The 25,713-nt window shown below is 49.0% G+C and overlaps 1 protein-coding gene across 4 annotated transcripts in view; it reads left to right on the plus strand.

Annotated features, from left to right (window-relative positions):
- Nucleotides 1–25,713, plus strand: part of LOC149328699 (uncharacterized) — a 340,147-nt gene that overhangs the window by 264,819 nt on the left and 49,615 nt on the right. Inside the window, exon 1 of one of the 4 annotated variants that reach the window (XM_089559647.1) lies at nt 9,743–10,254. The exons of the other annotated variants lie outside the window; for them this stretch is intronic. Within the exon in view, the coding sequence (XP_089415773.1) occupies nt 9,881–10,254 (374 nt within the window). The 5' untranslated portion in view covers nt 9,743–9,880. Of the gene's footprint in view, nt 1–9,742; nt 10,255–25,713 lie in introns of those variants that run through there. 4 annotated transcript variants of the gene reach the window in all.

Below are 25,713 nucleotides of genomic sequence, written 5' to 3' on the forward strand. Positions count from 1 at the left end.
AACCAGGCTGAAGAAGCGAGGAGGGGTAGATGTGGTTATGAGATGAGATTTGCAAACTCTCATGAGCTTTTGTGTCTATTTCATTTATGAGACGTTCTGGTCAGATGATCAAAAAGAAAACCAAACGCGCTTTAGTTTGTCAATTCTCACATTAGAAAAATATAGCTATAAAATAAAAGCTATATTTTTGGGTCTTAAGGGCCCAAGGGGAGTCAAGCTGTGAGAGACACCGAAGCAGAGGGCTCCGGATCATTTCGACCACCTGGGTTTCTTCAACGAGCAACTACAAAGTACAGTCTTTGTCAAAAGTAACCACGCTGCATGGTTGCTTCTAGCTCGTACAGTGGAGCCCTTACAGCTTCCTTGAAGCTGGTCGTTAAAGGTAAGGACGGGGGGGTCTTCTTACCTTTCAACAACTTTTGGTCTTTAGGAAAGTCGCATGGGCTCCACTATACAAGCTAGAAGCAAACCATGCCGCCTGGTTACTTTTGACAAAGATGGCACATGGCTGTCACGCTGGTCGCCTGAATAGAAATGCGGCCGTCGAGGCTAGGAGCAAACCCTGGATCCCTGGCTCAGTAATCAAGCGCCTTGACCACTAAGCCACCACGGCGTGGAAATGAGGAGATAAATAAGTCAAAGAATAAAGCTTAGTTTTTTTCTCAGCCCGTACTATAACCCATAGATCATCCGTATCGTTGCTCCAATGCCACAGTTATGTACTTCACTCTGCAATAGTGAATGAATAGTCGGACACCAGCCGTTTCTATACGGAACCAAGCCCGGCTCGGGTCCGCAGTTTCCGCAACATCAGGCCCGGGCCCGGCCCAGGCCCGGCTAAAGTGATCATGTCCCGGCCCGGCCCAGCCCGCGGGCCGGGCCGGGCCCGGGCTTTCGGGCCGGCCCGAGCCCGTGCAGTGCACTAGTACGTACCCTGCTTATCTGTGCGCTTATCAGGGACGTCACAACGTGCTAGGTAGGCGTTGTCGTCTTGAGCCGGGATCTCACTCACGTGCAACTCGTTAAAGACTTGCGAGGCCCAAACGATTACGGGTTAAAACAGTTTCCTTTCCAGCTGGTGCATTCGCCAGTCTCATTTACGGTGTACAGAAACCCGAATGAATTTATTCGCAGGAGCGTAGCTTCACAACAGCACTTAGGCGGGCTTCGATTGAAACCGAGACTTCGAAGCGTGATTGACGCTGCTGCTACGAAAACGACAAGAACTGGCAGCAAAATAAAGAAAATTTAATTGGATATGATGGCGAGGTTTATACATGGTCTGTTCTGAAAGTAGTAGGACTCATTTTTTTTAACAAAATTTATTCAAGAGAATAGTACAAACGATTACAATTTTCAAGGTAGCATCCTTCCGCACCTACACGCTGCTGCCAATGAGTTTTACAGTTTTCGTACGCCTCCAGGAACGCCTGGACCGGAATGCTGTTTAGCTCCCTCGTCACGGCCTGTTGAACTACCTCTACCGATCCGTGATGTTTCCCCTTGAGCGTCGATTTTATTCTCAGGAATAGAAAAAAGTCTGGCGGGGCCAAGTCGAGACTGCAGGGGGGCTGAGGCAGCGTTGGCGCCTTGTGCTGGGCAAAAAATCGGGGTCCTCATTCACTTGATGAAGAAGATCCTACCGGTTGGCCTTTTCCTCCTCTGGCAACACTCCCGGCACCAACTTCGCGCACGCTTTCCTCATGGATAAGTTTTCTGTCACGATATCAAAAAATTGGGTTTGAGAAGTGCTGAAGTCACCAGCAATCATTCTGATACCCATTCTACGATCACTGTTAAGTAAATGTTTCACTCGCTACACATTTTCGTTGGTCTTGCTGGTCGAAGGGCGTCTGGAGCGGTCGTCTTCCTCCACTCTTTCCTTACCTTCTCGGAACAGCTTGTGCCACTCAAACAACATCTGATCTACGCATGGAAGCGTCGCCGTAGGCCTCCTTAATCATGTTGTGAGTCTCTTTGCCCGTTTTACCAAGATTTACTCAAAATTTTATCGCGTATCGCTGATCCAGTAAACGCTCGATGATTCTGCGTGACGAGACGTTTCGACAGGGGTTCACAGTACAAGCGACCTCCTCTCTTCAACGGCCGAGAGCCGACTGCCGATTTTCCCCAGCATTCGCAATATCTCCCTTCAACGATCCTGCACGCGCAGACCACCTCTCGTCCGCCCGTTCGCCCAGGAAAAAACCAGTCCTACTACTTTCAGAACAGACCCTGTATACTACATAATTTAGAAGTGCAGTGCGAGGCGACAGGCGAGGCGACGGAAGGCGAGGTGTACGTTACCCGGAAGAATAAATTGCCTTGCTACCCTCCATCGGGGGAAATGGATGGTGATATACAGGTGAAGGAGAAAAAGCATTTAGAACATAAAGCTTGCGGCAGAGCCATAGTTCAACGTGAAGGCCGTACACTCACAAGAAACGGAGAAGTGCCTTGCAGGTCTTAATCGCCGCGGCCACTGTCCGAGAACACGCACCTCCGTCAGCGGGCGTAGATCAAGACGCATCATCGCATGACATAGAGATTTTCTTTCGGGACTGCACGCAGGGCATTCACTAAAGAATACGTGCTATGGTCTCGCCGCACCCGCAGATGTCACACGCAGGGAGGAGCGTAGTTTCCCCTTACACCGACGACATGTTTTCATTACGTGAGCCGAGGCTATATTGATGAAGCTGTTGTGTAAGTATTACCTGATTACAGGAGCAACCCAGTTATAGGAATTTTTTTTGCGAGATTTAGAGAGTTTTAGCTCGTCCTGCTGGCTTCAGTTCAGATCAGCACGAAAAAACAATTTTGAACCGCTTTCACGGTTTATACTGGCGATCTTCCTTTTCTTTGTACAGATGTTCTGACTAATGCGCGTCGCCGTTTCGTGCACTGCGTTCATTTTCTTCGTCGCTGCCTCCCCCACTAAAACGAGTGAGGTGACCCGTCACTAGTTACTAGAAAGCAATTACTAGCTCGTTCCTTCTAACAGTTCACCGTACTCATTATGTTCTCCATCGAACGCGCAAGAGAACGATCACATTTTGACTGAACTGTCGGGCGGGCGGAGTTGCGTCTTAATGAACTGGCGTATTCATACTTTACTTTGCTTGAATGACTGCCTGTTAATGACGTACGACCCTTTCTGCTAATGCGATTCCCGAGGGGAAGCTAGATGTAAAAGAAATGCCGATTTTGGCCGGTTTTATTTTCTTTTTTTCAGTGGGTGCTATTCTCTCAGAGCGGTAAAGGGAAGATTATACGAGTGGGGAAAGATTTTCGGTGCGAATAAAACCTATAACGGATTGATGGTGAGGTCCCTCTGTTCAAGCAGCAGAGGTCTCTCTCTTGCTGAGCTGGGGACCCTTTGGTTCTTCTGTGTTCTCGCCTTTGGCAGATTGAGTACTGATTCAGATGCAAACAGTTCAAGATAGCTTGGCGGTCGAGTTATTATCTGAGAAGAGCTTTAATGAGCCATTGCTCTGACAGTGCCGTATGAAACAGTAGACCATGATAGCAGTGTTGACAGTAGGTAGTTATCCAATAGATTCAAACTGTGCGCTGTGTTAGCTAGAAGACTGTTACACATTTAGTGCATGGATGGCGGTCGTAAGGGTGCTCTACTATTCGGAAGTGGGAGCAGTTCACAGGGATTGCCTTTTTTGTGACTGCTACAAATCAAAGTCGTTTCACGTGGTGAGCTGGCATGTCAAAGGAGTGACAAGCTGGAATAGCCTGTCCGAAGATGTGGCGAAAGTTATTCGTTCGCGTGGAAGTAGTACACAACGTCACTTCTATCAAAATAATGTACGGCATTTACGCGCCGAAGGTGTTGAGAAGATAACTAATGGAAAGCAATGCATTCTGGAAAATAAATTCATTTTGACAGTTATTTGCTTCCCGGAAAAAAGAACCGCAGAAAAGGACGCGTTCACAAGAAAAAGGAGTAGACAGGACGTCGGTGGAAAGACAACTTAATTTTACTCGGGTGAAATTTGCCGCAACAGCCGGATGCACATGCGCTCAAACAACAACGGCTGCGAAGCATAACAAACACAAACATTTCTTATTATAAACGCGTTCTTTTCTGCAGTTTTTTTTCGTGATCATGCACCAACTGGCCCATCAAGCTACGCTTCTTCAAGGTATTTACTTTCATGAAGAAAGCCTTTTATGGCTTATGAGTGGAGCGGACAGGATGTGTCACGCTTACACCAATTCATTGCCAAACCACAATGCAGTCCATAGCTATGCAACGAGATAACCCATATTCCGGTCCATAATTTAACAAGCTAAACCATAATCTCAATCCAATCCATAATCCAAAAGGCACGAACTGTCAAAGAAGGAAAATAAATAAGAAAATAAAATTTGCGTCTAAGTGGGAATCGAGACGGGGGGCGCTTCAAACCCGCTAAAATCAAACCCGCTGAGTTTCGAATATCGCAGCTGAATAAAGGCGCGTCTAGTGAGTTCAGAGTTGTCTTAGAAGCGTGCATGAGTAATTATGACGATATAAATTACGGATGCCGCAAATTACCGAGTAAAAAAGTACGTGTCCGGTAAATTTACTTCTTGCTTGGCGCGTCGTAGAGCCATCATGCGGCACTCACTGTATACCACCTCGCAATGTACGACGCTAGCCCAGCAGGTGGCGCCATAATGCAAGCACAAATGCCTTAGCAGTACCGAACATAAGTTGTTTTAATTGCCTGCTTGAAGTTTTTGCCCTTTGTTTCTGTCTCACCTTAGTCCTTGTTTCTTTTACAGTTTATAAAATTTATTCCGAATTTAGACGACGCTGCAAGCACTTCGTTGCTATCCCGTTGAGTAAATCCAGAAGCATGTGGAAGTGTGATCAGTGTTGAGGAACTCTTTATTCTTGTTTGTTGACCTTAAAAACGTCCAATGCGTTCATAGGAAGCTTTCCACTGTCTGTGAAGTTTTAAGCACTGTGTGACCTCAGCAAACGGCCCAGGCTATACGAGCTATACAGGCTATACAGCTATGCAGCTGTACAGCCTATACAGGCTACAGAGTGGTGCAAGTTAATTCCTGCGTGGTATATGTAGGGTGTTTGGGACTGCGCAATCGAAGACAATGTACTACCTCCGTTTGGCGCGACCTCCGCAACCTTGACTTCAGCTATCTTTGGTTCTCGAGTCACCTTGCACCATCCACTTTGAGGCCCCTCCTGGGTCTCCAGTTTTGCAGTTGCCGAGAGCGCTAGCTAGCGAAGCGTGAAGCAATAGCTTGACACTGCGAGCTTCGAGGCGTCCTAATCAAATCAGGCTTGGCTGAGTTGTCCCGTGGGTTGTCATCAATCTTACTCAATCTCCGCTCGCTTTGGCCTGCGTGTTGCGTGTGAAAGAAAACTGTCACGGAAATTTAATCTCGTTTTAGAAGCCTCGCAGCGTAATTCCTTGTTATACTTGCTCTATGGGTTTTTCTTGGCGAGACGCCTTTGTTTTCCTGGAATGCTGCGAAACAGCTTGAGTACGAAGCGCACAAGAGGCCCGAATTGTGGAAGGACACATACACGATCTTTGTCGCGTTCCCAGCGGACCGGGCTCCGGGGAGTCTATTTTCCGAGAAGCGAAATGTCGCAAAGTTTGTCGGCTCAAGTCGAGAGGAATAATCGTCACTGGCTGTGTCGCCACAAAAAAAAAAAAAAAATTACGAGGAACTTTAGCGGCTAAAGTGGTGAAAGGCGAAAGCCTGAGTTCTGCATTCTGCTACGCGATTGTTCACTTCACATTTTGTTGTTGCATTAATTAACTGCCAATTAATGACGCTTATGCTTCGCCTTTAGGAGTGGAACGCGACAGCGTGTTGTAGCGCTGCCAGGGAGTCCACGGAATGCCACCACCCGTTCGGCGCGATGCGTTGCCCTTTGAACGCAACGCTTTTTAAGGAAAGGAAATGGGGCTGTAATTCTCTGTCGTCTCCGTGGACACCTGAGCCGCACGGTACAGGAAGGGAGGAAGTGTGAGTGAAAGAAGAAAGAGGGGCCGTAGTGAAGAAAATGAAAATTGTATTTGAGGAAAGGAAATTACGCATTGTCTCACATATCTCAGTAGACACTAGTCGAAAATTGTATTTGAGGAAAGGAAGTTGCGCAGTAACTGTCTCACATATTTCGGTCGACACCCATCAAAATTCGCGCGTGGTGACGTCACGACAATTTGGACCAATCTGAAACGCGGACAAATACGCCTTGCTCGTCGGTAAATTGGTTTTTGAGGAAAGGAAATGTATCTGTCTCTCATATCTGGGTGGACGGGAAGGGAGGAAGATGGGAGTGAACGAAGACAGCGTATTCACTAGACGCACCTTTGTTCGTTCCAAACCATCGAGCTGGCATGGCGGAGCGGTAGCGTACTCGACTCGCACTCCGGAGACCGGGGTTCGATTCCCAAGCTCGGCCAATTTCTTACTCGCTTTTATTTATTTATCTGGTCTGATAGAAAGGTTAATTGGACTAATTGGTTAAGTAAGCAATTAACTAAACTCAGTCAAACTTACTTGGAGCATCACTATACGATCCCTTTAATTGGTTGCATGGTTAGTAGCCGAAGTACAATTGGCCCCGTTTGAAATTCGTGCACTGTGACGTCACGACCGTTTCGACCAACTGAAAAGCGGGACATTTCTTGTCGACAGCTCCTGCTTACAATAATGAGGCATTAAAGGCTTCCGCCTTAAAAAACTGTTTTTAAGGGGTCGTCGCGTAGCGCAATACGAGTTCCACTTTCAGCTGCTAAGGCAACCGCGTTGTGTCATATTTTTTATGCGAAGCATATTACTAGAGCTACACTACAGCCCGTCGAGCGCGGCGGTGGAGCTATCATTGACCTTTAGCGTGACCACGTGACACCACGTGAAAACATGACGTCACAGCAGAGGAGAGATGGGCTGCCGGCTCGCGCGGTCGGCCGTGGCGGTGGAGGCTCCACATCAGAGGCGCGGCGGCTGACCACGTGACAACATGACGTCACAGCAGAGGAAAGATGGGCTGCCGGCTCGCGCGGTCGGCCGCGGCGTTGGAGGCTCCACATCAGAGGCGCTGCAGCTGACCACGTGACGCTACAGCAGCGGTATAAAGCTGAGCTTACCTCGCTCTCCGGGCACTTACGATTGCATTGGATTGGAGTGGATTGGATTGGAGTGGGTTGAATTGGATTGAATTGGATTGGATTGGATTGGTTTGGATTGGAGTGGAGTGGATTGAATTGGAATGGATTGCATTGGATTGGAGTGGATTGAATTGGATTGGAATGGAATGGATTGAATTGGAATGGATTGGATGGGATTGGATTGGTTTGGATTGCATTGCATTGGATTGGAGTGGATTGGATTGGAGTAGATTGAATTGGATTGGAGTAGATTGAATTGGATTGGAATGGATTGCATTGAATTGGTTTGGATTGGAGTGGATTGAATTGGATTGGATTGGTTTGGATTGCATTTGATTGGAGTGGATTGGATTGGAGTCGATTTGAATGGATTGCATTGGATTGGATGGGATTGGATTGGTTTGGATTGTATTGCATTTCATTGAATGGGATTGCATTGTATAACCGATGCATCACCACAAGTCTAACCACAAGCACCACCACCAGCTACACTACGAGCTTTACCATGGCGTACGTACGGATATTGCTTTCGCAATTACCGGGCTTAACCAAGCTAAGCCACAGATTTTTTCTTTTTTTTGCTTCATGTAATGACCCATCGCTTAATAAGCTAATTTACCTCGCTATACTTAAACAAATGGCGCATTTTTCTGGCAAATTGGTCATGTCAACATTCAGTGACGAGACCGATGAAAAATAGGTCACGTGATTTTTGAATTCGGAGACGTCATATTACGCATAAATGAATACTCTGCGGTCCTAAATGGGGGTGGGGATTAGGGTGAAGGTCTAGCATTAGCGGCTGACGCTGTAGAAAAAAGAAACTCTCTGACCTTTTGCCTTCGCCCCGGTGCATTGAATTGACAATGATACCTGTTAAACATCTTTGCCCTTCCCCTCCAAACAACATCTTCTTTTGTGCTCACATTGATCACGTAACCGCAGCTGGCGCAATATTCACCAATGCCCGCTTTTCATGCTACTTGTTTCTTAAGAGACCCGCTGACCTGCGCAACAATTTTTCGCCCAGTTGAAGTTTTCTTCGTGCTTACATATTATCTTATATGCTGCGGATTGGTATGATCTGTTTACGCTTTTCTTTTATAGCCGCATGGGAAGCTGCAGTATTTAAAAAAAAAATGAAACACGGAGTTTCCGCAGAGGCACAATGGACGACAGTGTGCACGCAAGCTGACTTCCACTGTGCGTTTATTTGTGGCCGGTAGTGGAGTTCTGTGCTGATTTTAAGCCCTGAAAGGTCCTTATAACTTCGGAAGAGTTGGCTCGCGTATATGGGCTAATATTGCTTGGAAATCAGCAGCGACATTATGGGCGGAGAATCGTAAATGTGCGACAAAAATACAAACGTGTGTGTATGAGAACAGTAAAGCAGAACACTACCAGCGCTTCTAACATAACTTAGGTTACACCTGCACCAAGATCGCAGATAAAAGTGCTGTTCTGCTTTCACCTAAAGTACATCGACTATAAATTTGTCAAGCGTGCGTTCTGCTGGCTAGTCGCTGTTCCCTCGATCGGGAAAACGGCGTGTTAACGCAAGCAACAATCACTTGCAAACATCGAGCCGCACAAGCGTTCCACGCCGACCAGCGAGCGGTATGCGAGGGGGGGGGGGGGGGGGCGCTAGCGTCGGTGACGGGAGCGGTCGCATACCGCGTCGGCTCCGTGACAAATCGCAATCAATTGCGATACACCAACTTTTTCCCCTGCAAGCCTGGTATTATCGTCTCCAGGAACCTCAGCGGCCCCCGTCTACACCACGTTTGTTAAGGTGGGGCCAATTTTCGACCACTTTTCGGTCATTTGAAGCTTTCGTCACGCCGCGGTGGTGCTAAGCCTAACGGCGCCGTGGCCTGCAATGGCCCCGGTCGGGGATCCCTCGGCTCTGGCGGCTCCAAATCAAGTCACCGGATACGACCCGCAGTCCTTGCAGATCGTAACAATGGATACCCATCAATCCGAGGATACGACTGAAGGCGAAGATCCTCTACCAACGGAGGACGACTACCTACAAGATATGATCCGCGTCTGGCGCGGAAAGAAGAACGCGGCAGCGGCATCGAGGGACGCTGGTGCTGGTGCCACCCAGCAACAGGCACCGGCTAGCTCTGCGCATACGCAGGGCGGGAGTGCGCTGAACGCAGCCTCGAAGAGCTCCAAGCAACTCCGGTGGCGGCCGCAGAACACGCCGCGCATTGAAAAAGATGACATCGTTGTTGTGCTGAAACCAAGAATCACGGTCGACCTCAAGGCAACGTTTGGTCCTGGACAAGCCGGCGTTGCAGTCCGCAGCATCCTCGGGGACGACGCAAATGCTGGACTTGCGGTGTGGCCCGTTTGGGACCAAAACGTCCTTGTATGTGCACTGAAATCAGTCGACGCCGCGGAGAAGCTACTCCGGGATATTGTGCTGCCGGTAGGGGAACGCGAGCTACCGTTCCGGGGACACCCTAAACTCTCCGGTGCGTTCTGTCGAGGCGTCGTGACTGTTTCGCCAGACGAAACGTCTGAAAGCGTTAAAAGAAAACTCAGTGCGGAACAAAATGTGGTGTCTGTGCGCAAGCTAGGGGGAACCCCGGTTGCGGTGATCACCTTCGCGGGGACCAAGGTGCCACGGACGGTGTTGTACAGCTACGAACGGCTCCCTGTTCGCCTGTACAAGAAAACAGTGCCAGCATGCCACCGCTGTGGCACAGTGGGCCATCGGGCCGATGCGTGCCCGCGACCGCAGCCGGGACGCTGCAAACGCTGTGGAGTCCAGGTTCCCGATGCCACTCCTGACGGGCCGGCGGAACATGACTGTGTTCCGAGCTGCCTCATCTGCGGAGGCGGCCACCCTACCGGAGCTCCTGGCTGTGCTGGGCGGTTCCGGAAAGCCATCAAACCGAGCTCCCCATCCGGATCGAAACCGAAGACAAAGACGGGGCCCAAGCAGGCTCCTCCGCCCAAGGTCAAGAAAGCGCCAGCCGATCACGAAATCAAGGCCAAACCCGGCACATCGAAACCTGTCAAGTCCGCGACCCAGGCGGTGCCCCCGGTCCTCAACGCCAGGGACTTCCCGCCCTTGGCACCCGTCCAATCACAGGTGAGCAGTTGGAGTAGGGCAGTCTCTGGGCCCCCTACCCGTCCCTCCCCTACCCGTCCCTCCCCTACCGAAACCGCCCTACAGCAGCAGGTAGAGGAGCTCAGGCGCCAGAACCAAATTCTAGCGCGCAAAATTCAGGAATTAGAGGCCAAACAGGCCGGGTCATCCGAACCAATGCAAGAAGCTGAGCCAGATGACGAGGATGACGGATCATCCGTAACATCTTGCCTCACTAGCGTCTCGCGGCAGAGCGGGGACACGGTAGTTGGATCAGCTGGTCGCGTCGCCGGCCTAGAGGCACTGCAGCGCCAAACCGAGCAACTGGAGGAGCAAGTGGCGGCCCTCCCGAATCAAATCATGTCAGCAGTCCGCGAGTCCTTCCAGGACATGTTCAAGGCAGCTTTAACGCAAGCACTTCCCGAGCTTATGGCCCAGGTCACTGATTCGGTCCTTAAAGCCGTGCAGCCCTGGGTCAGCACCCAAATTCAGAACGCCACTAGCTCCGATTCCCCTCACCTCAAACGTAAGACAGCCTCCCGCCAGGCAGCGAAGGAACACGGTTCAGGCTCGGCAGCTGTTGGGTCGGTGCGGCCTCTCGCTGGGGTTGCGCTGGCTCCCGGCCAGAGCTAGACCGCTCCCCCGTAAATAAATAGAACAACATGGCTAGCACATCTAATAGGAATGATAAAAACCTTGAAAGATTCCAAATCATTCAATGGAACTGCAGGGGTTTCAGGGCTTGGAAAAAACGGTCACACCTCCAGCTCTACCTGCAGTCCCTAGGTGACATGCCGGCACTCGTTGCCCTGCAGGAGCCCGGCATAGACGCTAAATTATCAGGCTACAGCACCTTTCAGGGGGGCCCCTCTACGTGCATCCTGGTGAATAAGGCTTACACCGGGGTTCAGGTCGACTTAGACTTGAGTACCGAGCAAGAATATACAATGGTCCGGGTACTGCCTCTCAGACGCCGCGACCCGTCAATACATATCCTCAACATATACTGCCCTCCGCATAAGCCGCGCGTAACTTTTAATGAAATCTTCCTTCGCGCGATAAAAATGGCAGCCAAAGAGCCTCTAGTGATCGTTGGAGACTTCAATGCTCCCAGCCTTCATTGGGGCTACCAATTCGAACAGGCAAGAGGACGTAAGCTGGCGGAGCTCATCTCCACCCTCAGCCTCACGTTGCTCACGGACCCGGCGTATCCCACCCGAGTGGGGAATTCGGTAACCCGCGACACGTGTCCAGACCTTTCTCTCGTCAAAAATGCTAGAGCGGCTGCTTGGGAGAACTTGGGAGATTCTCTAGGCAGCGATCACCTCCTTCTCCGGATTACACTCATGGCGAAGGCAGCGCGCAAAAAATGGGGTCAGGCCAAGCTGACCTATTGGCACAAATTCCGAAATCACACTATCCCTCCCGTACTATTTTCCGGCGGCTACGCGGAGTGGGCTAACCACATATACAACATTCAGAAACAACACGTCACAACACTACAAACCACCGAAGAGATCCCCGCAGTGGACACCCACCTCCTGCATTTGTGGGAGGCGCGCCGGAGCTTAACTAAACGGTGGAAAAAGCAGAAAACTAATCGCAAATTACGCGACCGCATAGTCAAACTCACAGAGCAAGCTGCAGCGTATGCTGCCGAACTCTCAGATTCAAATTGGATAGCACGCTGCGACGCCGCAGCTCATCAGATGAGCTCGAAGGGCACGTGGCGTCTCTTTCGCAGTCTAATCGACCCCTCTCAAACGAGAGGGGAGACGCAAAAGCAGCTCCGGCGGGCTCTGCAAGGGTATCAAGGTACGACGGCGCAACTTGCGGACACTCTGTGCGACAGATATCTTTGTCGTACGGAGGACCCGCCTGGGCCTGAGTACATGTACTCTGGCAGGCCTAATGAAACACTTGATGCCCCTTTCGAGTTGCACGACCTTAAGGCGGCCTTAGCAAAAATGCGCCGGGGTACGGCTCCGGGACGGGATCACATAACAGTGAACCTGTTGGCGAACCTACCGGACTCAGCCTACCTCCATTTATTAGAATACATCAACGAGATCTGGGACGGGCGTCCACTCCCTCCCGAGTGGAAAACGTCACTTGTGACGTTTATCCCTAAAACAGGTAAGGCCGTGAATACGGACAACCTGAGGCCCATATCACTGACCTCATGTGCGGGCAAGCTTATGGAGACGATGGTTCGGGATCGCCTCTCTCCATACCTGGAGAGTAAGGGCTTCTTTGCAGTTACCATGTTCGGGTTTCGCCCCCACATGTCTGCACAGGATGTCCTTCTCCAGCTGCACAGGGATGTAATACGACCCACAACTATGCAACACAATGACAAAGCCATCCTCGCCCTTGATCTGAAAGGAGCTTTCGACAATGTTAAACACGGAAGCATCCTGGCCAACTTGAGTTCTACCGATTGTGGGGCTAGGGCCTACGCGTATGTAAGAGATTTCTTGACTAATCGCCAGGCCTTTCTTCGGATTGAGGGCGAGGAATACGGCCCTTACATGATGGGAACACGGGGTACCCCTCAGGGAGCGGTGTTATCACCGCTCCTGTTCAACATAGCTATGATGCACCTCCCAAGCCAACTGGCCCGGGTGGAAGGCATTCAACACGCGTTGTATGCAGATGACATTACAATTTGGACCACTGAGGGGAGCCTTGGGGACATGGAGGCCCGCCTTCAGCAGGCCGCTTCCATAGTCGATGCGTATGCCATTGACTGTGGGCTCCAATGTGCTCCAGCGAAATCAGAGCTTTTGCATGTCAGAGCGAACCCAAAGGATAGGACAGCAATTCACATCTCTCTGTCAGGAGGTCCTATTAGAGAGGTGGAGGAGCTCCGTATTCTGGGCCTTTTCATTCACCACAGACTCAGACCGGACTCCACCATTCTGAAACTCAAGAGAGTAGGCGAACAGGTAGGGCGCATGATCCGCCGCGTTTCCAACAAGCGGGGCGGTCTGCGGGGCAGGGACGCGCTTCGGCTCGTCTATGCCTTCGTGACTAGCCGGATCCTCTACGCCGTGCCATATCTCCGCACTACTAAGCAAGACGAGGCGCGAATAGACGCCGTCATCCGCAAGGCAACTAAGCGAGCCCTGGATCTCCCGGTGGCTACCTCTAATGCCAAACTCAAGGCATTGGGGGTGCTAAACTCCTACCAGGAGCTGCGGGAGGCCCACCTCGTGAACCAATACACGCGGCTCATGCAGACGGCCCCTGGGCAGGGTTGCCAGATGGCTCCGACCTCAGGTAGCCAAATTGGCCGCCGTAGTAGCCCAAACGTAGCCAAAAGCAAAATTTTTGGGTAGCCCAAAAGTAGCCAAAAATATTTGTTTTTGTGACGACATTTCTTGAGTATATTGAATTAATTTTTGGCAAGAATATTTACGTATTAGATTTCTTTGTCTTATATATATTATATATAGATATCATAGAGATATTATAGTCTTATAGATATTATATGACGTCTGAGGGGGCGCGCAAGGCGTGTCATTTCCGTTGTTACGTTTCGCATCCGTCATGCGCACTAACCAGTGCGGCTAACCAGGTGCGCTAACCAGGTCCTAAAAATGGGGCCGCAGTTCCACTTTGCAGGTGCGGCAGTAAGCCATATCACCTGAGGCGGGTTACGACAGCCAGTCTGCACGCGGAAAAGAACGGCGGCGCGATATAACGCAATCGCAGCTCTAGTTTAGGAATATTTCACCTTCTAAATGTTCGCGCGCAGATTAGACAAATCGACAGTGAAAATACCTTACTGTATACTTACACAGCCTCAAATTTCAATTTTATGCTTTAAGAGAAAGGGTTCTCACTGAGAGCGTCACCTCAAAGCATATACCATGCGCCTTCTTGAAGCTACATTCTACGATATGCATGAGCTCAGAATAAATCAAGGATATATGCCATTAGATGATATTCTATGTCGATTTTATCTTCAGTCTAACAGCACGTTCACAATAATGAGAAAAACATATTACCCTTGAATTCCGACTCCTTTTTCCATTTCTCTTTGTAGTTCCGGATTTACATCGCCCACTTGCCCATTCTGAAAGTTCTCGTAGCGACGGATCTAATGCCATGTCATGCCACTAACTTCAGCCGCCTTCGTTAGTTACAGTGGGTTCCGCGCCGCGCCGAAGGATGGCTCCATGGCTCCGCATGAGTGCACGCAGATTACGCAACGGACACGGCGCTCTCGCGTCGCTCCCAATGAATCTCGAGGGCTGCACGTGTGCCGCTTGAGGCTGCAGAAAAAGCGTAGGCTCTTGCGAGTGGCGCGCTTGCTGTGTCCATCACGGGAATAGGAAGAAATAGAAAAAGACCAATGCGTAAGCATTACTTGCCTCATGCGTATCTTGAGCAGAATGTGTTCGCAGAACCAGAATAAAAAATACGAGGAAAGAACATGCCTGGCTGTGGGTTTCCAACCAGCCACCTACCGCAGTAGAAGCGGAGCCCCAAACCACTAGGCCACGTCTACGGTTAATGGAACATGTGAGGATCACGGAACCACGCAACAGAAGCGAAACAGTAGCATTTAATGCTTACGTATTCGCATCACGTAGGGAGGCTTAAGTTAGTCTAGTGTTTGCCCTCTATTCTGGCGCCAAGGTCGCTTGCGGTTCACCGTCAATGGGAGAACGCTCGCATGTGCAGACGGCAACAGTCTACGTTCGGAGGCGCGCGCGCGCGCGGGTGGCGTTAGTCTGCGGATTAAGTGGAATCTATAGGCCGTGAAGTGTTTCCTGGGGGCAACTTTCACGTAGTGTCCACTCTTCATAAAAGAAATCAAAAGGTCATGATCCTTTACCGCCTGACACACGTCATCTCGAGCACAGCGTTTTCAAATTGTCATTTTGTAGCACACGCGCTCAATTTCTTTAACCTGCTATAGCCTGCATTTTTTCCTGTCACTGTATAATTGTAACAGAGCACATTATTACAACTTTAACTTTTTTTTTTTCACGCATGAAAAAGATATAGCCCAAAGGTAGCCACATAGCCAAAACAAAATTTCTGACGCCAACTCGGACAAAAAGTCGCCCAATTTGGCTATTAATAGCCCAATCTGGCAACCCTGCCCCTGGGCGCCGCCTGCTAAACCGCTTACACATCCAACACGACTGCACTCCAGAGGAGGCGGAGCGTAACCCAGTACTGTGGCGCCATATGCTCTGGGTCTCCCCGCTCCCTCGTAACATGGACACCGACATGCACGCAAACAGGCGACAAGCGCGGGCTCGGGCTCTTGAGAGACAACACGGCTCCCGACCCGGTGTATATTATGTAGACGTAGCAGGCCCATCGCCCACGGGATTTTACACGGCCGCTGTCGTTCACCAGGAAATGCACGTTGATGGACTCTCTTTTCGAGCCCCAAATTCAATGCGAGCCGAGGAAGTAGCGATAGCGCTTGCTGCCGCCCACGCCAATTCGAGAATCATCATTACGGACTCCCGAAAAGCATGTGATCATTACTTGGCAGGGGAGATCTCCCCCTTAGCTGCTTGCATTCTAAGACGGACTGCCACTGATCCAACACCCAAAAGAATAATTTGGGCTCCTGGCCACCAGGGCTTACGAGGTAATGAGGCCGCTGACGCGGCTGCCCGAGCGCTTACTCACCGGGCTCCTCATCCCAGCTCTTCTGGCTCGGAGACTAACCAGCCGCTGCTGCGATTCAAGGAAATTATAACGCATTATAGAGACATCCACCGCCTTTTCCCGGCCCCTGCAAAGGGGCTGAGTAAGACGGAGGAGCGAACTTTAAGGCGCCTGCAGACAGGTACTCTACTCTGTCCTGCAATCTTAAAGCATTACGATCCTAACACGGATGGGCGATGCCCACACTGTGGGGAGACCTGTGATATCTTCCACATGGTGTGGGCATGTACTCAAAATCCCCACCTCCCCCCTTCCCCTACCCCTTCCAGAGAGGCATGGGAGACTGCCCTTCTCAACTGCTCCTCGCTTGAGTCCCAAAGGGCTCTGGTGAAACGGGCTAGAGACGGGGCATTGTCATGCGGTGTCCCGGACTAGGGACGCCGACCATGTAGCGTGGCCACTCTGTGGCTCCCAAACTCTATTTCAGAAATTAAAAGTTTTCACCACCACCGGTATGCGAATCTTGGTAAGCAGCATGCAACGGTGTTTATTGCCACCGGTGCTGCTCAAGAACTTCTTCTTGGGCAATAGCGACAGCCGTGTACACATATTCTAGAAAATGCATCATATTATCGCCTCAAGTCACAATCTTGGCTCTGAAAAACAGTAAAAGGCTTAAGAGGCGGAACATCCATGCGCTCGTTCTAAGCCCTAAACATACATATAACACGCCAAACATGCCAAATCACTCACCAGTTTACACAGAAATAAGTGATTTAGGGTTCTCGGCATTCGCATCTAGCAAATATGGCCTTTACTGAAATGCTAGAAACCAATTATTCCTGCGCTGCCCACAAGACAGCCACCGTTAGAAAGGCGTTACAAGTAATGGTGTCGTTTTGCGGTGCTATTCCCGGCGGAACCGATCATTGGCTGAGGAGGTGTGCAACCTAAATTTGCTTTGGGGAAAATCGACAAAAGAGCAACTGCCAGTTAACAAGGCGCTCGGTGACGACGCGAATGGTGCGCGACCTTCACGATTCGTTGGCATGAATATTGTTATGAACCATGCGGTGTGGTAAAGTTTGGGGTTCTCTCCTCACCAGGGGCACGTGTCCCTATATAAGGGCTGGTGTATCCTATTTTATATGAAGAGACATGGATATGAATTTGTTTGTCGCTGCCGCCATGACACCGACCGCTCCCTTTCTAATATATTGTGAGGTGGTGGATACCGGCTTCTGGTTCGCCAGAACTGCTTCAAAACGTGTCTGTAGGTGCGGGTCACCACCTCGGTCTCTCCGGCCTCTGCAGTACCCATAATCCATCCACAACGCCACGCTGGACTAGTGGAAAGGTGGGGGGCGGGGGGGGGGGGGGCTGCGCTGTCCAGCTCAGACTCGGGAGAGCAGCTTTGGCTTGGTGAACGGGCTAGCCGGCCCGCAAAGGCCGCGGTGGTCCTGGAATGAGGACTCAACCGTGAGAGCTCTGCAACACGTTTTGGAGCACATAAAGTTTACTTCCTCTCTCTGTCTGCTTTGGCGAAGATTTTGCCTGAGCATTGACAGGCTGATAACAACTGCAGCTGGAATCTCTTAGGCGCGCCGCGGTCATGGTCAATTCGTGAAGGCGACCTGGGTCGTTGTTTTCAAAAGTACTGATGGTTTAGTCACGTCTGTTTCTGCATCCTGAGCTGTAAGCCTGAAAAAAAAGGCCTGTCTGGAGGGCTCGGATTATAGTTACTCTCTCTTTTCTCATAACGGAACAGTTAAACAAATTGGCACCGGCGAAGAATTGATTTGACACCACATGGCTTTTTATATTAAACTGTTCACGTTTCCTTTATTAGAATGTTAACCGCCTGGTCAGTTAAGAAAGAATTTAAAGATCCTTAGCTGGTTAGGAGACTTGCAGATGTAGGCTAGTACCGTGTTTACAAATACAAGGGGCGCTCCCAGACGTTACACGCAGCCGGAGACATCGTCTGCTCTGTCGTCGGCTACGGTGCGCGGTTACCTTATGGAACTTTATGACAACTGTCTTGTATACCTTTCTCGGGTGTCTGCTTTAAGCCACTGTATTTGTGAGCAAATGTAGCGCGCGTGGCGGATTATCGGACTGCTCGAGAAACTTGCGCTACTCGGAAAATCTTTTTTGAGGGAGCGCCTAGACCTTCTGTGAGGTCCCCTTTTCACAAGACACACTTATCGTCACGTTTATAAAAGATACGAGCTCCAAAACGACCTTGCACATTTATTCATGCTCTTTTTAAACGTAGGTACTCGCGACTAGATAACGAACGAGTGCATTCATAAAGCATCGCTACATGAGAAAATAATTTTGAAAAGTTTTGCTTACATCTCTCTCTAGGGACCGCACACCGACCCGGTACCACCATCCGGGAGTAACACGGCACGCATATATTGCATTGTTTAAAAAATACATTGGCTTTAAAATGACGGTCCATACTTCCACATTCTGTTCAATGTCGTACTGTGCTTTTCTTATAGAAAGGAAGACCTCATAGGTGCAAAGGGAATTCAGAAAACTACTTTGAAGCATTTGCTTACAAGAATTGGCATGGACCGTACCCCAGCTACCCCTAAGTAGTGACAGCAGTGCTACCGCACCTTGTTTACGTCACAGATTGGCGTTCGTCTATACCCTATTAGTTTGATTCTGGCAAAATATACTAGGCGTCTAGACATTTAGATTCTGTCACGTCAAAGACCTTCTATGAGCAAAAGATACACAGCTCAACAGCTAAGGGCACTTCTTATTACCTAAACAATACTAAATGCATAAATCGCTTTTATGCGCACTATGGTTTTACAGGCGGGATAAGATATTATGAGATTTGCTGGCGGAAGTTGAATGCCGCTGGCGCTTGACACGGCTAATTGGAAATGAGTGGGGAAACTCCTTGCCCTGCACTGGACGCTACCAGGCTAATTACGATGACGATAGGGATGTTGGAAAGGCAAACTCTAATATTATCTCGGGAGTGGGCGAATCACGCTTCGTTCTCGGTAAACTGTTCTTCCTAACGCCGCAGGGGCGAGTGCACATGCGCTAATGAATTGCTCGGAACGTGGACCCCGATCGCAGCCTAGATTTGTGCGCTTTCTCTTCGGAGCCAGGGCCGTGGGGCAGCCGTTCATTTTGCATGAACCCCTCCATGCATAAACAACAGATTGCCGCGGCACCACGTGCCCGCGCATTATGCTGATGAGTGCGTGTGGCGTTGGCGCATCCCAGTTTTTGGTCTGGAATATCTGCTTTCTGCGGCCTTCTACCTAAACTTAATAAAAAAAAATGCTTATCTTCCTGACTTCGTCGAGATGGAGTCAAGTACACGCTTTTTCTGTGAAGGGCTCGTTTCTTGGGAGTGAAAACCTTGGAGATTTTCACTTTTTCTTGAGCAAAGAAGTGGCAGTGATAGGTGTTTACTGCTCTTCCGCGACCCCTCCCCCTCTGAAAGCTTCTTCCCATCCCCATGAATATTCCATGGCGATGCCCAGTCAAGGCAACGCCTCCTGCGCCATACACTTTTTCAAAACTACCTATAGGGAAAAGTGGTGCCCCCGTGGAAGCGACATCCACCGCGGGAATGTCGGGAAAATGTTTTATATTTGGCTTGTTGACAGTTGGGTCGAAAACTTGGACTCTGTCTCGGAATGACCTGTGTACCTTAGCGGCGCCGCGTTGCTCGACTTTGGGCGCGGGAGTAATTATTAATGCGAAAGCATTACTAGGCTATGGCGGCAGCTTTGTCTCGCCAAACCGTGTCCGCAGCGATTGTCGAACCCGATCAAGAGATATCGCCTCAAAAGTGGTTATAATCGAAGCAGGTTGATGTGAGGATGCGGCGCAAAAAGTTTGGTGCCGATCGGATCATTAGTTAGTTAATTAGGGCCATAAAAGTGGCCAAACGTGGGCGTGGTCGCACCGGGAGTGGCGCGAAATTTCAGTTGCCGGAAGTGCGGTGCCAACTGACGCACTATGTGATGTATCACGTGATTGGCGCATGTGACCAAAAAGGTGGGCGGAGCCAACGCGCGGCGCGAAATTCGGATGTTGGAAATGAATACCGAGGAGAAACGATAGGGAGTTCAGAGTTAATCGAAATCTAATCAATAATAACAAATTTTCGAAATAGAGTAAATGGAAATAGTAGAGTAGAGTAAATGTCGTGCGGATGGAGTGGTGTGTCGTGCAGATTGTGTGGTGTTCTGTGGTGGATGGTCTGTGGGGTTGTTGCGTCGTAGGGCTTTTTTTTTCAGCAGGGAATGCTGTATCGGTTCGAACAACCCTAATGTATTGCATTACTGTACCATTTTTGTATATGATTTAGTGTGTATTATTATTTTATTATCTGTATATATCTACAAGAACTATTTATGATGCGTCTGTTTTGTAAGCGATGGCAAAGACAGCCTTTTGTTGTTGTATAATGCAATACCGCTCCTGCTGCTGTACCCAGGCGAGGACAAGACCCAGTCAGGAGGTTTAGCACCTCCTTTTGTCTTGCCTCGTGGGCAATACCTGTATGTTGCCCGAAGGAGAAAAAAAAAGAAGATGAATTGAGGTTATTAGAGCGAATTAAGGTGAATTATAAATTAAGATGGTTTAATGAGATTAGAATGTTACTTAATGATGCATTGAAATGAATTAAAGGTGAATTAGAGTAAATCGATTGTGAATAAAGTTTTAATGAAAGGAATCAATTTCAATTGAATGAATGAAGTGTAAATAAATGGATTAATTGTGGATTATTTGCGTCAGAATTGTGAATTACGCAAATTAACTGTGAATTATTTGAAATATTTTGAATTAAATGCAAAATATTGACAAACTAAGGTGCATCAACTAGGGTTTAAGGTGAATTATGTAATTCGCGACGCCACAAACGGCATAGAGGCAAAAAGGAGCAACTAGAGGCAAAGAGGACCAATTTGAGGCCCGGCCCGTGTACTGTGCGATGTCAGTGCACGTTAAAGAACCCTAGGTGGTCGAAATTTCCGGAGCCCTTCACTACGGCGTCCCTCATAGCCTCAGTCGCTTTGGGACGTTAAACCCCAATAAACCAAAAACCAAACCAATTGGAGGCGGCGAGGAGGCGTCAATGCTTTAGCATTATTCCAGTGCGGTTTCCGCAGTGCCCTGTAACGTTTTTTTAATTGTGCGTTGTCACTTCTTTATTAAATTTAACGCAAGTGAGAGTTTGCTGTTGGGCTTGTTTGAAAAGTGTCGCAGAGTTTCTGCGAGTTTTTTCTCGAGAAGAGTTATAATGTTACGGCGAAATCCACAGTTTATGCCCAGCAATAAACAAGGCAAATATGAAGTCCGATCTTCGCGGGATTCTCACGTCTCTGCATGGTGGATGAATTATCGCAGCGCCTCTTTTCTCTCTAAGTAATATCATTTTTAACACTGCGCCCAGTGGGAAAATACAACCGAAAAATTTGTCTTCACAACAGATTTCCCGTGATATTTTTGACCAAGAACTGTTACTAACAACAGGAATTTTTCTAGTAACAACAGATTTTTTTGTACGCACTACAGAAATCTGCTACAGAACTGCGTAGTACACAAATGTACTGCAGAAAAACTACACTACTGCAGAACAACACTACAAAACAACGGGAAAATCTGTCGTTACGAAAAAAGTACAAACATACATTTAGTCGTATTTTTGGCACGGTTCTGTCCTTTTCTTTTTGATTGGGCGGTATCCACGCGGCAGCGTGACGTCCCCATTCAACTCGACCTTGACTACTGTTATCACCCGAATAGTGTCGAATAAGACAGGGCAATTATACTAATGAACGACTTTAGAACTTAGGACAAGTGACGTGAAAATAGGCGCCGAAACTCTTACGCAAACGCAGCCGCACAGTATGAACGCAGCTGGCTGGGGGAGGAAGTACGGCGGTGGTCTTCTCCGTCTTCTAGAAGGTGTTGCTAAAGTGTCCACATGAGCCTGGCCTACATTGATTCATGGCCCGGAGGGCTTAATTTGGAGAACACTTGCTCACCAGTAGTTCCCTTGGATAGCATGCAGAATAGAAAATTTTAGTACTGCCATACTACGGCGCTTACACCGTGTGCACCAGAGAAAGTTTCCTAACACACCTTTTTCTATAATCTTAATTACACCATAGCGTGGTATGTTAGGCTACGAATTCTAAAACATAACGCCTGTGCTAAGCCTACAGTCTAGGTATGTCAGGTTATAACGTGTAAGACATCTTTCGCTAGACAGCGGCGTCTATACACTACCGTACAGGGGAGGTCGTAAAGAAGGGGCGCGCGCTGTTGTGTTAAGTGTGTCCGCGCCTGCGCCTGACTTGAGCGCGATAACGCTGACAGCTAGAGGCAGAGCGAAAGCTCTGCACTAAAAGTCAGCGGTGCCGCGCCGAGCTCGGCGTCCGCGTCTTCTGATAGCCGTGGCCGGTATCCCCCCGCATTACTTACACTCTCGCGCGCTGACGACCCACTGCAGCCGCGGTGCGGCGAAACGAGAAAATATGGCGTGCTCTTCATCGGCCATCATCACCATCGGTCATCGCGCGAGCGCGCCTCTAAGCCCGCTGCTGTCGGCCGCGAGACACGATGGCGAAGGGCCGCTGCGCCGCGCTGAGCCTGCCCCGTTGGTCCGGCGGTGTAAGTCGCAGTCTTCACCGCTCCATCACGTCGGCCTCGCGAATAAATGTGGTTGGTGACCATCTCCTCGGTGACCCCCGCTACATCCTTGGCCGGTAGTTGGTGTAGCTCGAAGCTCACTTATATGGCAGCGGTGGACAAACTCTGCATATCTCCGTCAGGCACTGCATACGTTATGATGCACATTTGTGTTTCACGGAATTCTTAACAGAGAGAGAGAGAGATTGGACGGAATGGCAGGGAGGTTAACCAGGCGATGCCCAGTAGGCTACCCTACACTTGGGGAGGAAAACAAAGGGGGGGGGGGGGGAAGGAAAAAAAGCGGCAATGAAATGAGTTTTTCAAGTGTCCATCGACCACTACGTCACGGGGACAAAGGGCGCACACTAAAAACTTAAAGGTGCACTGAAGAGGAATCTAAACTGGTCTTTTTGCCGCGGGAACTCGATCTACACGTTCCGAGCTTTCTTAGAAACGTCGATTTATTGCCCTGTGTGGCCGATTTCCCTAATTAAATCGAATTAACGTCCGGCTCCCGCCTTTTTTTTTTTTTTGAAATCTCCCCCGTACGGTGGGCGGAGTCGACCAACGCGTGGAGTGCCTTTCTGCCAGTCCCGTGGCGGCTTGCCACTCTGCCATCGGCGGAGTAATACGTAGTAGTCCGTAGTAGCAAATAGACCGCGCGTATTTTTATTTCTGCGGGCTTATTTCGCGGCTATATTATCTGCGAATGAAACTATTTATTCATGGAAACCTAAAAACAAAATAAAGCGAAAGCAAAGCCTCCACGGAGCTGGCTGAAAGGCACTCCACGCGTTGGTCGACTCCGCCCAGCGTACGGGGAGAATTCACAAAATAAAGGCGGGAGCCGGAGGTCAATTCTATTTAAGAAGGGAAATCGGCCACACAGGGCAATAAGTCGAAGTTTCTAAGAATGCTCGGAACGTGTATATCGAGTTCCTGCGGCAAAAAGAGAAGTTCAGAATCCTCTTCAGTGCACCTTTAAAGGTTATAGACGGGAATACAACCCCGAGTCCATTAAGAATCTCAGCAGCGCTTTCACCGCTTTCCTTTGTGAGGAAGGTTGTGTCCAAGGCCCCAGAACATTGGACTCTGTTAGAGGACGCGAGTACAAGCAGTACAGTGTAGCAGTCAGGAAACCGCGTTCTCGCTCAAAACGAGGGCAGTCACAGAGGAGGTGTCCGATCGTTTCATCACAACCGCATTGATCACACGCTGGAGAGTCTGCCATTGCGATGAGATTGGAATAGGCGTTTGTGAACGGAATTCTTAAAGAACGCATCATCCCTGCAGCCTGCATTGGCGTTCAGAGACTACTCATTGTGCTCCCACATAGTAAGCTTCTTAACAAGTTTGAAACGCAGGGGCGCTCTGAGAAGGCTCCTAAGTTGGTTGATTTGTGTAAACCAGGTTCCTGCTTCCAGCGGCCAAACAGCTCCCATAAGTGTCTCTCGTGCTTTTCCATGGAATATCTTGTAATTTTTATTTAAAAACGCACATTGTCGTGCATGTGTTTAACTAAATATACGCCATAAAACGTTGTTGCACGTTTATGTAGGCCCAGAAGCCTGTAGCAGAGAGAATGGAAAAAACTCGTAAAGGATACTGTGGAACCTGCGGCTGCCAGATTTTGTGCGTACATTCCCGAGGCCGCCGAGGCTTCAGACATGTGTTTAATTAACGCTGACAGGCCGAACTTTTGCTCGGATCTGACGAGGATACACTTCGTGCCTCAAGAATGCAAAAAGCTGGGATAGCATTAACTTAATAGGACAGGAGTGTAAGCGGTAGTGGAAGATGTAAGGGGGATGTGGAAGAAAGGATGTTACCAGAAGATGTGCCTTGTGTGATCGATAAGTCGGTCTACATGACCGATTTCATGCAGGTGAAGACGACAGATGTCAAGACAGGTCTGGCTTAGGACACGCGTACGCTGTAGAACTAAAGCCTGAACCTTGACTGATCAGATAACGCATTCGACACTCGATCACACTTGTGCAGCCAGCCAGATGGGCAGTTTCGTAAAATCAAGCACCGTGTAGTACCTTTCTTTACTTTCTCCCATGCGGAAGCCTTCCATACTGCCTGTAGCGTACGCGCAGTGAGATAAGCGTAGTAGAAGGACATAGATGAAGTAATACAGTATGTTAAAGAATGTATGGTATGGTACTGTATGCTATTGTATTGTATGCACGGACGACAAAGCCGATGACCACCAATAGTGCCAGCTCTAGGATGCGCTGCAGAGCCAAGAATATTGTGGTACAGTGCACGTTAACTATAAGTATAAATATATGAACTTAGTGTCACCAGTGCTCAAAATAAGTAATTACTTTGCGTTTTGGTAGCTGACGCCAGAACGGCATATGCCTGTGTGCTGCTTTGCTCGTAAGGAGCGCTTGATTGCTCCAAATTCCCCAAAGGCCGCCTACAGAACGAGGATTGTCGTCTTACGAAGCACAGCTTCACTGCCGGTGTGGCTAAAGAATGCAGCAGTCACCCTCATAAGGCATGATTAGACCGTGCAAAAACGTGTTTCGTTCGAGTGGTGCAAGCTCCTTCTTTCTACTGTCCCTCAAAGCAGGATCTCCAGCCAGGGACGTCGAGCGGTTTTCATGACGTTGCGGTTAATAACCTCTCTCACTAGGTTGAGTGGCATCGAAGAGCGCCGGGAGGGACAAGAGGATTATCTACGGATTAACCGCGACGTCAAGACAATCGATTTTTATTTTTTATTTATTTTTATTTATTATACCATCAGGGTACAAATGTACATTATAGAGGGGAGGGGCGGATGCAGAGGCATACACATTGTACACAAAAAAGTTATTAGTAAAAAATATACACAATCTCTGTAACACCAGTACAAAAACGAAAGTAAGCATACAAAAAGAATGAAAAAGTACAAAGGTACAAAGAGTAAATTACGAAATCGGTAACGGCCCTAATAAATACAGAAAAATATGACAAAGAAAACAAATAATAAACAAGGAATGCAGTTCCTAATAAACAAACAGTCGTAATGGAAATATGAACACCATATATGAACGCCATGATGATGATATGAGCAATAGCTATGAAAAGAAACTGTGTAATGCTGATTTAAAGTTCTCAATTTCAGATATACTTGTTAGT

The sequence above is a fragment of the Amblyomma mixtum genome, chromosome 9 (genome assembly GCF_055824585.1).
Source record: "Amblyomma mixtum isolate Tamu chromosome 9, ASM5582458v1, whole genome shotgun sequence".
NCBI classification, from domain to species: Eukaryota; Metazoa; Arthropoda; class Arachnida; order Ixodida; family Ixodidae; genus Amblyomma; species Amblyomma mixtum.